The sequence below is a fragment of the Haliotis asinina genome, chromosome 5 (genome assembly GCF_037392515.1).
Source record: "Haliotis asinina isolate JCU_RB_2024 chromosome 5, JCU_Hal_asi_v2, whole genome shotgun sequence".
In the NCBI taxonomy this organism is placed as follows: Eukaryota; Metazoa; Mollusca; class Gastropoda; order Lepetellida; family Haliotidae; genus Haliotis; species Haliotis asinina.
This window is the reverse complement of record NC_090284.1, coordinates 8,633,558-8,649,579: the sequence shown is the minus strand read 5'-3', so window position 1 is coordinate 8,649,579 and position 16,022 is coordinate 8,633,558. Positions and strand designations below refer to the sequence as shown.

Sequence of the window (16,022 nt, the reverse complement as noted above, 5' to 3'; positions counted from 1 at the left end):
GAAGACAGTTGTATTACAAACCTATATCATAGACATTAAGTCCATACTGTCATCGCTTACCATTCCATATCAAACATACCTGAGATAGAAGGTCCATTGATGACAGTTGTATTACAAACCTATATCATAGACAGGAAGTCCATACTGTCATCGATTACCATTCCATATCAAACATACCTGAGATAGAAGGTCCATTGATGACAGTTGTATTACTAACCTATATCATAGACAGGAAGTCCATACTGTCATCGAGTACCATTCCATATCAAACATACCTGAGATAGAAGGTCCATTGATGACAGTTGTATTACTAACCTATATCATAGACAGTTAGTTCATACTGTCATCGAGTACCATTCCATATCAAACATACCTGAGATAGAAGGTCCATTGATGACAGTTGTATTACTAACCTATATCATAGACAGTTAGTTCATACTGTCATCGATTACCATTCCATATCAAATATACCTGAGATAGAAGGTCCATTGATGACAGTTGTATTACTAACCTATATCATAGACATTAAGTCCATACTGTCATCGATTACTATTCCATATCAAACATACCTGAGATAGAAGGTCCATTGAAGACAGTTGTATTACAAACCTATATTAGACATTAAGTCCATACTGTCATCGCTTACCATTCCATATCAAACATACCTGAGATAGAAGGTCCATTGATGACAGTTGTATTACTAACCTATATCATAGACAGGAAGTCCATACTGTCATCGATTACCATTCCATATCAAATATACCTGAGCTAGTAGGTCCATTGATGACAGTTGTATTACTAACCTATATCATAGACAGAAAGTCCATACTGTCATCGAGTACCATTCCATATCAAACATACCTGAGATAGAAGGTCCATTGATGACAGTTGTATTACTAACCTATATCATAGACAGGAAGTCCATACTGTCATCGAGTACCATTCCATATCAAACATACCTGAGATAGAAGGTCCATTGATGACAGTTGTATTACTAACCTATATCATAGACAGGAAGTCCATACTGTCATCGATTACCATTCCATATCAAACATACCTGAGATAGAAGGTCCATTGATGACAGTTGTATTACTAACCTATATCATAGACAGTTAGTTCATACTGTCATCGATTACCATTCCATATCAAACATACCTGAGATAGAAGGTCCATTGATGACAGTTGTATTATTAACCTATATCATAGACAGTTAGTTCATACTGTCATCGATTACCATTCCATATCAAACATACCTGAGATAGAAGGTCCATTGATGACAGTTGTATTACTACCCCATATCATAGACATTAAGTCCATACTTTCATCGATTATCATTCCATAACACAAATACCTGAGCCAATAGGTCCATTGATGACAGTTGTATAACAAATCAAACATAGATGGCGATCCATGCTGTTGTCGATTTCAGACATATTGCAGATCTAACATTGCCAGTGGGTACTCAATATCAGTCATATTTATCAGGAACAGTCATTAGTTGCAGCTGCTGAGACTGGATCTTGTCTCTTGATGGCCAATTACTGATTCAGTGACTGGCTGTTGGTATTTCAGGCTGCTGCTGTGGACATTATGGAGATTGTGCTCTTCAAACATTGTTGCTTGCCTTTAGTAGGATATAATGTTCCCTGCAGGCAACGTTAAAGGGACTGTTGTTTTGTAAATAAGACACTATACTTTCCAGCTGCTGATGTGGCAGATCTGTATTGCCAGGATTGTGTCATATTTGTTGATATAACAGGAGAAAAGTGATATGTCAATTTTTAGTAAGTAATATTTAGGCTTTGTGACATGAGATGCTGCATCTCATGAACACTAATCAGAAGTACATTTCTTTCATTGTCTGCTTATCTGATGAATCAGGTCAGACCCTGATGATCTCTCTCATGATATCAACCACTGGTTTAATGTCCTGTTTCACACTCATGTCGTCATAATATGATTGTTTTTAATGCGCAAAATTCTGCACCATGGAGGGGCATGCTCAAAAGGTCATATGGCTGGAGAATCGCTCAGAATGGCTTAAAGTGATATCTAATATACAACCTGTCATAGATCTGTTAAAAGCCTACCATTTAGAGCTTAATCTGTTTACACTGTGTCAGAACCACAGTTTATGTCTTCTATCACATTTAAAGTTAATCTGTTGTGTCCAGTGTTCATCTGTGCATGTAGTAAGGGGCCCATGATGACCATTTAGCTGTATAATGAATGTTGACACTCTGCCCTCAATTATTAACACAGCTATACATGTCTTACTGCAAACCGATCTTTTAACTTCTTTGAAGATAAAGTGCTTGTCATGAAAGATGACGCGCTACAAGAAAGTGCAATCTTTCATTCCTGACATTTAGTGATTTTCAAAGTTCCTTATAGTGAGCACACACGATATGGTAAATATTAATGTCATGGATTTGCGGAATTATTGCCATCTTTAAATTTAAATCATGTATATTTTAACACAAACTTTCAATTTGTATTCAGTGTTTGGAATAAATGGAAATGATAATACTGTTTCAGGATTTATTAGTCAGAGGGTGGTAAGCATAAAGAGCAGCCACTGTATTATTAAACTGTTACGTGAGCAGCAGGGTGTGGAGTCATCCCATAGATGACATCTGCACCCTTGGTCATGTGGACATGTCGCTCAACATTGGATCAGAAGGTCCATGGTTTGAATCCCATCATAAACAGGGAAATTGTATGGCGGCTACGTAACGAACATACATTAGTTTCTTCAAAACTTGCGTTGATGTTATTGTACCTTTACAAATATGAAACTCAGCTGAACAATATTTTGTCTTGTTGTCATGGATTTGTACTGTTTCCATGTTATTCATACCAGTTTGCCTATGCTTGTGTCTCTGGTGGGATATGCTCACCGTTTCATGAATACCTAGTATAATCTATTACAAAGTGATAAACAAATCATATGATGTGGTTAGAAGCATACAACAGACTTTGTTTCTGGTAGAGATTTCTTTTTTGATGGATTATGTTGTTTTTGTTCATAATAATTCCTGATGACTAGTGAGTGCATTGCTTTTCAAACTACCTAGCATCAACCTTGCACATTGTATGCACACAAGTCTGAACAAGCACACCATCGACTGATAGCATGAATGGCAATTTACATCTCATCATGGTAGAGTAAGACACGGTTATACATGTCACAGAGTCAGATTCACATGTTGGTTGGCTGTTTCAGCAAACTTTAGGTATGAAGTACAGATTCCAATACTGACAGTCTTTAGCAGACAAGCACTCAGAGTCAAAGGTCACCTTGTGTTCAAAGTATTAGGAAATGCATTTTTTTTAATCATTGCCAGATGTTATTGTGTTTTCAATTATATGATCATAAGAGTAGATATTTAATTGCTTGGTTCTTATAGGTTGCTTTTGTAAAGTTCAGAATGTTGAAGTAATGTCTTTTTTCAACCTGAAAGTGGAAGAGATGTTAAAACCTAGGTTTGTGAAACAGAAGCTTCCAGTAGTTATAAACAGATATCCTAAAGACTAGATATCCTATAAGTCATTGCTTAAAAAGTACAATTCATATCTCTGAAATAACCATAAAGAAGACATCACTGTATTTGTTTAATTATATCTAGACATATCTATATTTTTCAAGAACATTCCCCCACTCTCCTTCAGTAGTCCAAACTTTCTCACATGCAATATTGTCAACAATAAACTGAGAAATATGACTTGGAAAAATATTTCCATTTTAATGGAATAAACAAAGAATGTGGTTATGGGATAGACTAATGTTTGAAATGAGTAACTTGTATTTCATGAAGTAGTAGGCACTGTTGCTGATGACGACATCGGTGAAATGATTACCCCAGTGACTACCTCACATTGCCTGACCTCCATCACTCAAGCTGCCCAATACAACGTAAATGGTATTCCACAGTCCAGTATGTTTCCCCATGGGCATAACGCTGCGACTATTATGTCATGAATTTGTGCAGCACACTTTTCCAATTTATCACTGCTCCTTGGATCATGAAAAGTCATTATTAACCTTTTCAATGGATCAATGTGCATGGGTTTGTTCAAACAAAGAAGTTTAGCTGTGATCAATCTCATCCTGCCTGGTACCCAGTCACAACCAATTGAACATAGCCATGTTTCAATTTGTTCTTTACATAAGGAGCCACCATTTGGTACTTGTGCTTTATTGTGTCACAAGGGATGGTGGGGTAGCCTAGTGGTTAAAGTGTTCACTCATCATGCCAAAGACCCGGGTTCAATTCCCCACAAGGGTACAATGTGTGGTGCCGTTTCTAGTGTCATCATTGTGATTTTGCTGGAATATTGGTGAAGGTGTCATTAAACCATGCACATTGATCAGTTGTGATGGGCACAGCTGACATGTTATGTGCCTAAATCCATGCACATGTAAATCAGTGAGTTGTGAGATGTAAACTTGGTTGCTTAGAGTCTGCTGTTGTTTAGATGGGGTATTGAAGGGTGGTATTAAAGGGCAAACAGAACCAAAGCCTTAGAAAAGTCAGGGTCAAGCTATACGCAGCCTTCCAACTACACTGTGTTGCCTGACTTCAGCAGGTTTGGTCACCTAACAAGTCACCTTACTGCTTTTGAAGAACATTCATGAAGCCATCTAAACTAGGTGTTTATGACCACTTAACATGGACTGATTGCTGGGGTTTTACATTAATGCTAATGTTATGAAATTGTGACATTATGCTTGTGTTTATCTCTATCATCTTTGACAGTCTGGCTAGGATGAATTTGAAATACGTTTTTCAGGCATGTATAAACAAGGGCAAGTAACTCCCTGTTGATTGTGGACTCGATTTTTATCACAACAGTGATTAACTGTATTGTATCTGTTGTAAGGTATATCAGCTTACAATGAGTTTTAGATCTTGTCATTTAAATAATTCTTGATTTTAATTCATGAATATCAAATTGTTAGATTAAACTCATAAGCAAACTGATCTGGTTCGTATTCATTATCACGATGGTAAATCACTCTTCTTGCCTGTTCCTGCCACTGTTCTGAGTTGACATTTTACTGTACCAGGGGTGAAGGTCAAGGACTTGATTTTTGCGGATATTGCTGAAATGATGTTCAGGCAGTGTTAAACACAATGCACTCGTAGTATTTAGTTTCTATTTTCTATACCTAAAATGGGGACGCAGGTGGCCAAGTCATCAAACATGGAGAGGTATGGAGAGTTATGTCCCTTTGCCACTCCAGCAACCTACAAATGTTCATTTAAGTCACAGCTTGCCCTGATGATATGTCTAGAGTTTTTGTACCCTTTTTGTGGCGTAGTGTCTCGGGTATATGTGTGAGACCTGCAACACTTCAGGAGTTCCTTCCATGTCAAACTGACTCACAGTGATAGCACTAGAACACTGGTAAAAGAAACTTACTCTCTAACTCAGCTACTTCCGGAGACTCAAATGACAGGAGCTTGTAGCAAACTGTTGCAACATTAACAGGTAGATAACAGACAAGATATGCGTAAGGATAGCGTTTAGTTTATTAGAAAGTGTCATTATTTCAAGTGGGAGACTGTGGATTAGAAGTTGGTTACATTCTTGATTGTGAAGTTTCAGATTACAAAAATAACTCAGTATGTGTACACTAAAGTAACAGTCTAGACTTGAGTACATGAGGAACATTTCTGTTGTGACCACACATCACATTGTAAACAACGAACTGAAGAAGATAACGTCATGGTTACATGCTATTCCTGCTCGTGCAGCAGTGAACATTATGAAATATAAGTGAAGTGTGTTTAAGAAACAAAGTTTCAAACTTACACGTTTTTTCATGCTGAAGATAAAACTTAAATGTGAGGAATTCTGAGGATAAGCTGATAATGATGGCGTTTGAATCTCCGGTTTAGCCATCACGCTACTTACAGTTGAAGTGAGAAGCCTGAATGACACTGTAGGGCTTACTACCTGATATGACTGGAAGGTGTTCCAAGTGGCATTAAGTTTCATAATGACTTAAACCATGGCACGTCCCTGTAGTGATATTATGCTTGTGGGTATTGTCATTTGACAAAATTCAAGTATCCTTGCCTCATCATTTCATACTTTTACTGCTTTTTCTTTAACAGTTGGAAGTGCATAAGGGTGAAGTAACCACTTAGGCGCTGCCCTATGGGGCTAAGCTGGCAGTAACATTCAGTGTGGAGGATAAAATGGCCAGGAAATGTTCTGATCATTAAACTGATGCCAGCGATTTCTTTTAGCATATTCCGATGGGTGCATCTTGATTGAAGAATTGGACCTGAGATGTAAACCTCAATTCTTTGCCACTGTCTACAGAAATCAAGCTAGTTGATAGCTTCTCAGCCCTGTATCTTTGAAATGTGTGCCTTTATGTTTATTTGAAGACATTAACACTATTTTCTGTGTGATGGAAAGACATCCATGTCATCCAGGGAAAGTAACTGTCAGTGTTTACACAGTGTGGGCTGGCAAGGTGCAGGAGGCATTGTGAACCAGATCTCCAATGGGAAAAAGATGTCACACAATACTGACAGTGTGGACAATGTACAACCTATTATATCAGGATGCCACAAAAAAATATAATCCATATTTCAGTGGCTCAGAGCCAAAGATTGAATTTTGGACATGTGGCCTGTATTTGTACTACAAAATGGGTGGTTGAATTTGCTTTATCCAGTAATGAAATTATGATGTGTAAACAATGACAAGGGTTTCAAAAGACAGGAAATGAAGCAATGTGTCTCCCACAATGCTCGTCACTATGTCAATACAGTTTGTCCATTAGGCAGTTATGAATCAGTCATCTAGTTTTCATCCCTCTCACCTCTTGAGACAGTCACAGCCAATTGTCATTGCTCATTTCTCTCAGTAGCCTATGCAATGGCTCTTTTGTACATAGCTTATACCTGAATGAATTTGTCAATTTTGAAACATGAATGTATAAATTTACTTTATATTTGGAAAATTGCATAAATAAATGTGACCTTGTTTAAGTTCTCACAAACCTATCAAATTATAGAGACATTGTGCACAGAAAACCCAGTCTTTACATAGTCAAAACTCTGCTGACTGACTTAGACATTATTTTACATGGATTATGAAATCAATATTGTAGTCCACAGGGATGGCAACCAGTGGACCTTCTGGATGTAGATTTGACTAAGGTATTGAGATGCCTGTGACATATCGTGCGCAACTCACAGATCATGAAGCATGTTTAAAATAATCTTGTGTTCACCCAGCAGTGACTGGGTACCCAGTCGGATGGTAATGTGACCTTGTTGTGCCTGATGCAGGCTGTGTGAAAGTAGGGTAGTCTAGTGGTTAAATTGTTTGCTTGTCATACTGAAGACTTGGGTTCAATTCCCCACATGAGTATAATGTTTGAAGGTGATTTCTGGTGTTCCTTGCCTTGAGATTTCTGGAATATTGCTAAAAGTGACATAAAACTAAACTCCCTCACTCATTGTTGCATGGTTGCTTAGGTTATATAGCTGCTGGTGAACAGCTGTTGAAGATGATGCAATTCACAATGTTTCCTGGACTTGCCAGAAATGTGGGTTCATACCCCCTTCATGCTTCTTGCCTTGTACCTTGTACCTTGTACCCATCATTATACCTTGCTTTAGTAAATGTTTTCACCAAAGCTCACCCAAACACACTCTGCTAAATTGGAATATTGTCCAAAGCAGCATTAAACCCCACTCACACACTCATTTTGCAAAGATTTCATAACTTCACTGACACATGTCACAGTTGGAATATTGCTGACTTTACACTTCTCCACTGAAATACACGAATCAGCACTGAATGCTCACACCACTCCATTGGTTCCTGCACTATGACAACTCTGGATAAATGTTCTGTTGATGTTTAAAAGTTTGTTTGTTATTAAACACCACACTCAGAAATATTCCAGCTGAAAGACAGCTAGTTGTCTCTGAATAATCCAGTCTGGACCACACCTGGTGGCCATCATGACTGTTTAACTACACAATGAGGATACGATTCTGTGCATTGTCCAAGTTGAAGAGCCCAAGTCACTTCAGTCACATAGCATGACAAGCACAGGTTGTTGAGGACCACTTCTAGTCTGCTTCTTCATAGAGATATAATTTAGTAAGTAGAATGGGAAGATATAACATCTTTATTGATAACATCTTTATTCTTCCTAACTGAATAAGTTCTTTCTATTTCGTCAGATGAAACAGTGCAGGATAAGGACATAGCTGTGTAACATTGTTAGAAACAGGAAAGTGGTTGTTATGCATAAAGTTCCATGTTTTGCTGGAGTCTGGAGCTGCTGTCACAGGTCTGAGTTAGCACAGACTGACTGAAGTGTAAATCATCACACACAATTACAAGACCCCAGGTATTGCTGCTGCTAGTTTATCTGTCTTCTGATTAGTCCCACTGCCCTTTAATCTCATCATTGTGTTGATGGTCATCGGACAGAGGTGCTTATTACCATACATTGCATACAGAATGTGTTGCTGGGTAACTGATGGGTTTTCTAGTTGTGTTGTCATAGTTTCATGTGTATTTTCTACTCTTTCTCCTCATCCTACTATAGAGAGTGGATTTGGTTTGATGCTTGGGACAGTTATGTCACTACGTGCCTACATATCCTTGACAAACAGACAATTGATAATGGAATTTTAGTATTGCCTGGACCAAACTTGACCAAAGTGTTGTGTTTACAAGTTGATGACAGCCCAACTTTCCTAACCTAGGTTGAAATTATTTGATTCTTTGCAGACCAGCTAATTGTCATTGGTTGAGTTTCTGACTCTAAGAAGTGCAAGGTCTGACGGCCCACATGGGTTTAATATGTGCTACTCATCATGGAGCTCTCTGGAGTGATATTGCAGGAATAGAGGGGAAAGTTGCATTGAACTTGTTCAATCTGTTTCACTTAAGAGATTTAGCATGTACTTTGGAACATGCTATGTGTGTGTTATGTGTCTGTCAGCCATCACCCTGCCTGGACACTGACTTCTCCATATCACTGATATATCTCACATCAATGCCTGCCTTCCTGTCTGGTCCGTCATTAAACACTGGGTAAGCATCACTAATAATAAAGCAGACTGTGTGAAAACGGACATTATATCATTTAGCTGGAAGTGCTTATTGCAGGGTATTTTGAGGGGAAAGGAGAAGTTTGACTGGTTGGATCAAAGAATATACATAACTAATAGCTACGTCTGATGTCACTTCATTTTAGAAAAGTACTATGCTTCATAGTATTTTTTGGTGGGAAAGAATAGAGAAAAGGTGGAGATGCTTGTAATGCATGTATGCATGTGATGCAAACAGCTCTAAGTTCCCAACTGTTTTGTCATAGTTATGATCCTTTGTCTGTTGGCACCATACCAGTGTGATGCACTAGCTGGTATATGCTTTTTATCTGCATTCAGCAAATCTGGCACCATATTTAAACTTGTAGCCATGTATGGAATCGAACCATGGCTTTCAGCCTCATGAGCGAAAGCACTAACCACCTGGCTACCTCCCAGCAACATTTTTGCTCCATAGCAACATTTAAGACAACTGCACTGTTACCAGTACGCAGATATAAAAGTAGTTGTTCCATGTGCTAGATGTGTGAGTGTTGAAAAAGTGAATCTTCTGCCACAAAATCAGTTTCACATAAAAGACAGTGTAAAATTGAATCTGGCCTTGTTATGTGCCTTTGGAGTGATTATTGTAAAATATTCATCATTGTACATTCATGCTTTCTCCACATATTACCAATTATGTTAAACTTCGAGGGACAATTTCCATGATCAGTGACTTTTTCCAAAATGTTATCTGGCTGCTTATCAAGCACATCTTTTAGGAAAATTGCACATTTATTTTAAGTAGGAATAAAATGAAGTATGCAGTCCGGTGGAAACTCTAAGGACCAGCAACAGAGAAAAGTAACTAATTAATTCAAGATGAGTAAAGTGGAATGATAAGGGAGTGTTGCAAAGCACATAAAAGTTCATTCCCTTGACAGTATCACTTCAGCACTGTCAGTCTTGGGGAAATGTAGAAAAACATAAATATCAAACAGTGCACAGAGATGAATCAACATGTTTTATTGGACAGATCTTGGTGGTTAACAGTCGTTGATTCCCTACCTCTCTGGTGCCTTGGATGAATGTCTGTAATATTAATGATCCTGATATTGATCAGGTGACCAGCAGCCTGCACATGAAATTGGCGACATCTCATCAGGAAATCAACTTCTTCAAACACTCGGAATCATCACTTTCTCTATCTCTCAACTCATAAAAATAGCATGATTTTCCAGATATGCTTACGTTTCAATTTTTTATGGTTTTTTTTTTTTGTTGAGGATATAGGATTGATTTTAATATATGACATCCTCATGACTTGTAGTCATCAAAGTCATAATGAAACTACTTCTATGCTTTTAGCAGTGCAGTTGATCTTTCATGTCGCTTTCATTCAACTTGGTGTGTAAAGTTATAAACTTGAAGGGCATTTAAACCTGTCTGGCTAAAATCACATGGATACATTCACAAAAAAGTTATTGATATTTATACTTAACATTTTGATCTTACTTTCAACCTGTAATCGAGTAAAAAAGTATTAATAATATCAGAATGTTTTCATGCTTTAGAAGCCTTTCTTTGAATTCATTAAAAGTATAATACTGAATTAAAGAATGAGGCCACTTTGATGTGAAACCTAAGAAATGATAAATGGTATGTTTTTAGGATTGGTAGGAATATGACTTAACACCATTTCTGATTATAAGAAGAGCGTTACCATTGTTCAGATATTGGCACATTTTGTCTTTAGGCAACCTTTCTGGCAAGATTCCTCCAAGAACTTGAATTCCAAACATTGAAGAAGCCTATGATTTGTAAGCTGTGTTTTGTTACCAGAGCTATCAACAAGATTTATATGCAGTAATGGCAAGGATAGGTTGTTCTCTTGCCTATTTATATTTCACTGACATGTGAAATAAACAAGAGCAAATTTCAACTAAGTGTCTGACATTTAAATCCAGATTCAGCTGTACATTGGTTTAAAAATTTTACGTTTCAGGATATTGCATTGGTCTTGTGGTGTCACAGTGAGTATTTTATGTGGCTCACAGCTGTTAAAGATGCACAGTTTTAGTTGTTCTGTATTAATGAACAGGTGTACAATGAATATCTTCCAAGTCTAATCTTTTCAACAAGCCCTGATGATCAGGTAAGGAATATGGCTGGTAGCCAGAGACAAGTGAAAAAAACTCATCCCTGCGTGCAGTAACGAAACGTGACATTTAGTATCAGTTGAATATTCAGTCTTTGAATAATTAGTGTGTTTGCACGAGAGAGGCATTGGAAAATCAAGTTGTTATGTCACTAGTTCAAGTTTGTAGCGACTAATTTGGTTTTAGTACCGCAGACAGGGTGTTTCCGTAATCCGGTAATAACCGTTATTGGACAGGAAAAAATAGCTAGCGGAGGTAATCTTACAAACGAGAGGTTCGTAGTGTGGGATAGAAATATTGTTAGTATCAGTTTTATTGCGTTGTTGGTTCATTTGAAGTCTGATTTAACCATTGCTCCTGAATAACTTCTGTCTTTAGGCCAAGTGAAAGGGCTGACTTTACAACTTCCTGAAGTCAATACTTTGAAACACAGATTTCAGGGTGGTTTGCGGCATGGTGACTGGTAGATGTGTATTTTAGAACTGCAAGTGCAGTCTATCCTTCTGTCTGGTTGCCATGAACCATTACATGTTGGTTATGTTCTGAATCTATAAAGTAAATGAAGGTGTAACTTGGCGTGAGAAATGCATGAATTCTGATTACACATCATTTTAAGTATTAGAAACTCCTATTTAACTATTTCTACCTCCTGTCTCCTTTTAAGTACAGCTAAATCTGTTTCAAAGGATAATATAGCCAAATTATTCACTGGCATTATTTCAGGACATGCTTACCCTTTGCAAGAATATCTGATGTCATCGCTGGTCTGAGTTGTCTTCATGTTGTGGTTGCATCATTTTATTGCCACCTTAAGAGCAGAAGTCACCCAGCACATAATTTTTGCACACCTTGCAAAACACATATGACAAGATATGACACATAAATGACCTCCAGTTACAATCTGGAGTCAACGGAAGCTGTACCATGATTCAAATTCAGGGTACAAAAGGTAATAATATCCATATTCAATCCAGTTCAAATTGTGAAGATACAATGTTCTTAGTTTATGCATGGAGTGTTTCAATCACATTTGAAATGCATTGTCATTACTGTAATTCTCTGTAAAATAATGTTTTGTTCCCAAAAGTGTATTTTTTTAATTGAACAATAATTTTCCCACACATCCCATGTGGTGTCCTGGGCTAATTATCCCCTGATATTCAGTTCCAACTGTTTTTCCCTGTTAAAAGTCTATAGGCCAGTTTTAGCTGGAACTTGACATTCAGCCTTGTATCGCCTCAAGACAGACACAGCTAATTATACCACACTGCGTCCCTCCAACACCACAGTCACATGCAGTATTTATGAATATTGATGTATATAATCAATTTGGGGCTATGTTGAAGTAAACAGTCAGTCTCATACTGTCAACAGTTTCAGGAAATAATGAGGAGTCTCATTAACATGATATTCTTTACTTTTTTGTAATGTCATTGTGATGTCATCCCAGAATGAGAGTTTTCAGTGTTGAAACCATGTAAATATCATCTTGTGTTAGTTGGGGTGAATCATATACAGTTTTCAGTCCATATCAGTAGAAACCATGTTGTCTTGGAGATTGGGTTCCATGTATCCCCTTTCCCATTATTTACTTGTGGATTGGTTGGTCAGATTGGTGCAAACTGCCCTTTGGTGTGTTGTAATCATATTTGCAAAGGCCTGAAATAATGCACATATGATGTTTGATATTAAGTCACTCTCTATCCTTATAATGGGAAAGACTAGATAAATGGACAGTTGTCCATAAAACGACTTGTTGTTATTCATATTACTGTGCAAGTGGCAGTTGATTCCTAGAAGATTTGTGTGTCTTATGTATGGACATGCTGGTTGAGACAGGTGCCCATTCCCTGTGCCTGACAAATAGTGGACAGTACTAAGTGGGCACTGAGTGATTCAGCTTTCTGAGTCATCAGATCCCAGCAATCTAGATTGAAATGTTAATTTTTTAAGTTTGTACACTATGTTTCACACAGTGATTGATGTTATGAGCAAGGATCGACTCTGTTGGGGTATGTAGATGCACCAAGACACCCATCCTTAAGTCAAATTGGGTAGCCTAGCATTTAAAATGGTCACTCGTCAACGCCCTAGATTTGTTTCCCTGCATGGATACAATGTGTGAAGCCCTTATCTGGTGTGAAATTGCAAGAATGTTTCTTAAAGTGGCATATATCTGAACTCACTCCTAAACTCCAGAGACACTACCTCACTTCCACTGATTAGGAAATTCTAGTATGTACCAGTTCCAGCCTTAAATCCCTTGTTGGGTACATATTGATTTGGTGCAGAATGCACGTGTTACCTGACATATATGCAATTGATAGCAGTACATGAATCTAAGGAACCATCCCCACTCATCTTAACAAGCCAATGCTGCAGCATCACACATGAACATGTTCGTCAAATCGATTTTCATGCTATCGTCTCTTGTCTGTACAGTAAAGGTTAATGACTGAAGATATTCTGTTCAACAATTTTCATTTACACACATAGCTTCATAACTGATTCTTTTTTCACCAGTAACCATTTAGTCACAAATACACAATTGTTGCTGAAGAATTTACTCAAGAAGGTTCCTAAACTCATCTATAATGTTTCAGTAATGGAAAACTAATTTAATTTGAATGAGGTAAATTGAATTTTGGAGCAAAATGTGTTACATTCTTAAAACCCATACACTCATGCGCTACTTCTCATCAATTATGTTATATGTTATTTATTCCATTTGAGTGATTGCTTTCAAAATAAGAATGGCTTTGGTGGTCTCTAAATGATAAACCACTTTCACAAATGTCATCAGAAGGTCTGTGAGCAATAAAATAGTACTTATCAGCATAGTCTGTCATCAAACATATTAAAATAATGTACATGAAATGGAAAACGTAATCAGTGTTTAGAACTGTTGATTGTAATGGATGAAGATTCCATGTCTTCTTTACACTCCCGTCTGTAGGACCCGTGAAGGTCCCGGGGTAGAATAGGCCTTCAGCAACCCATGCTTGCCATAACAGGTGACTATGCTTGTCGTAAGAGGCGACTAACGGGATCGGGTGGTCAGACTAGCTGACTTGGTTGACACATGTCATCGGTTCCCAATTGCGCAGATCGATGCTCATGTTGTTGATCACTGGATTGTCTGGTCCAGACTCGATTATTTACAGACCGTCGCCATATAGCTGGAATATTGCTAAGTGCGACGTAAAACTAAACTCACTCACTCACTCACTCCCGTCTGTAGTGTTGGCTTTTTCATAAAATATCTTAACAACTTGTGTTGAAAATATTGTTTGATACAAGGTCCAAAGGAAAGGCTGGAATCCCTCAGTTGAATTATATTCCGATAATGTCTTAGTGCAAAGAAGACTCCGGCCATGTGAACAAAAAATCAATACCTATTGAAGTGTAATTGACGAAAATCTGTCACTTTTGATTGTAGATCACTAAATGAGCTATGAATTTGTTTGGGGGACCTCTGTGTTCTTTTAGTCATAAAGGCATTGCTAATTTGCTTAAAAGGGTTTTTAGTGTATCGTGAGATATTCATGAGAGTTACAGAAAAAGTGCCCTTGTTTCATTGATTTTTGTCGTGTTGAAGAAGAAGTATTAAAAGGCAGCAGAAATACGACTTTTGTTGCAAGGAGATGTACTTTTAGTTGTTAATTGAAAATGAAATCTACATAAAGATTTGGGCCATCATTTGTGTGGGGAGGAACTCAGTAGAAAAGTCATTGACATATCAAACAACATCTATTCATAAAAAAGCTAACTTTGTTAAAACAAGCAAGGGGGTCAAGTGACCTCAGGTGCTGATTGGGAGTCAATTTGAGATCCATTACTCTCAATCTGGGCACCGCTTTCAGAATATATTAAACTATGAGGTTATCTTGGGAACAAGCATTTTCTGGGACAGTGTATTTCAAGTACATGAGCTGAATATGATATTGAAAGTTAAAAGATGTGATTGATTGGTCTTTGGAATTCAGTCTTCTTTTTAGAAATTGGATTTTTGGCTTGAAATGGGGTGATTGCACTGAAGTGTGGCTGAAATTTGATTCACATAGAAATGCATTTATTGACTTCCAATATAATGATGTTGTCGTTCAAGGTACAGACATCTCTGGATTTATGTTGTGGTTGTGGAAGCATATGGAATGGTCTGGCAGTGGTAGAACTATTAAAATATGATTCTTTTTCTCCCCAAATACACTATATTTATATCCAAAACATCCGTCCCATTGTATTTGCTCTATCTCTTTTGCAACACACACTCCACACATGTCCTGTATTGATACGCTTTTATGTATATTAGATAACATCTTCCATGTGTTCCAGATAATGGTAGATTGGGGTTATCTACCCCTACATCCTCCTCCACTTGTGGCAACCCCTCCTGCTTCCTTCTCATTTCTCCCTTCCCCTTCTCTCACAAAACCTGAGCATATTGCAGCCAGCTTGAGCTCCTACACTTAACTTTGACCTTTGACTGAAGTAACACCTGCGGCACTTTTTAAGCCAAACATAGTAATTGTCTACCAGACTTTTTTTTAGCAAAAAATGAGCAATGAAAATAGCAGGGTGAGAAAATGGAATTGTAAGTGTTGCGTGTATTCTTGCAGGTGTCTTGTGCTGTGCTGAGACTGGGGACTGACGCTATGTTGCATCCCCTAATCCTAGCCATTGCCTTGGGGCCATCGCTGCAAGGCATTGTGGGTAAGTAGCTGCTCATTCATCAATTGGACGGCAAACTCAATTGGACTGATTCAGCTGATCGGAGTAAGTC

The 16,022-nt window shown here is 37.8% G+C and overlaps 1 protein-coding gene across 2 annotated transcripts in view; it reads left to right on the top strand.

The window, feature by feature from the left end:
• The window catches only part of LOC137283491 (probetacellulin-like), a 232,155-nt gene that overhangs the window by 190,705 nt on the left and 25,428 nt on the right, over window positions 1-16,022 (top strand). For both annotated transcript variants that reach the window (XM_067815017.1, XM_067815018.1), the window contains one exon: window positions 15,859-15,952. In XM_067815017.1, the coding sequence (XP_067671118.1) occupies window positions 15,895-15,952 (58 nt within the window). In that variant the 5' untranslated portion in view covers window positions 15,859-15,894. The remainder of the gene's footprint in view (window positions 1-15,858; window positions 15,953-16,022) is intronic.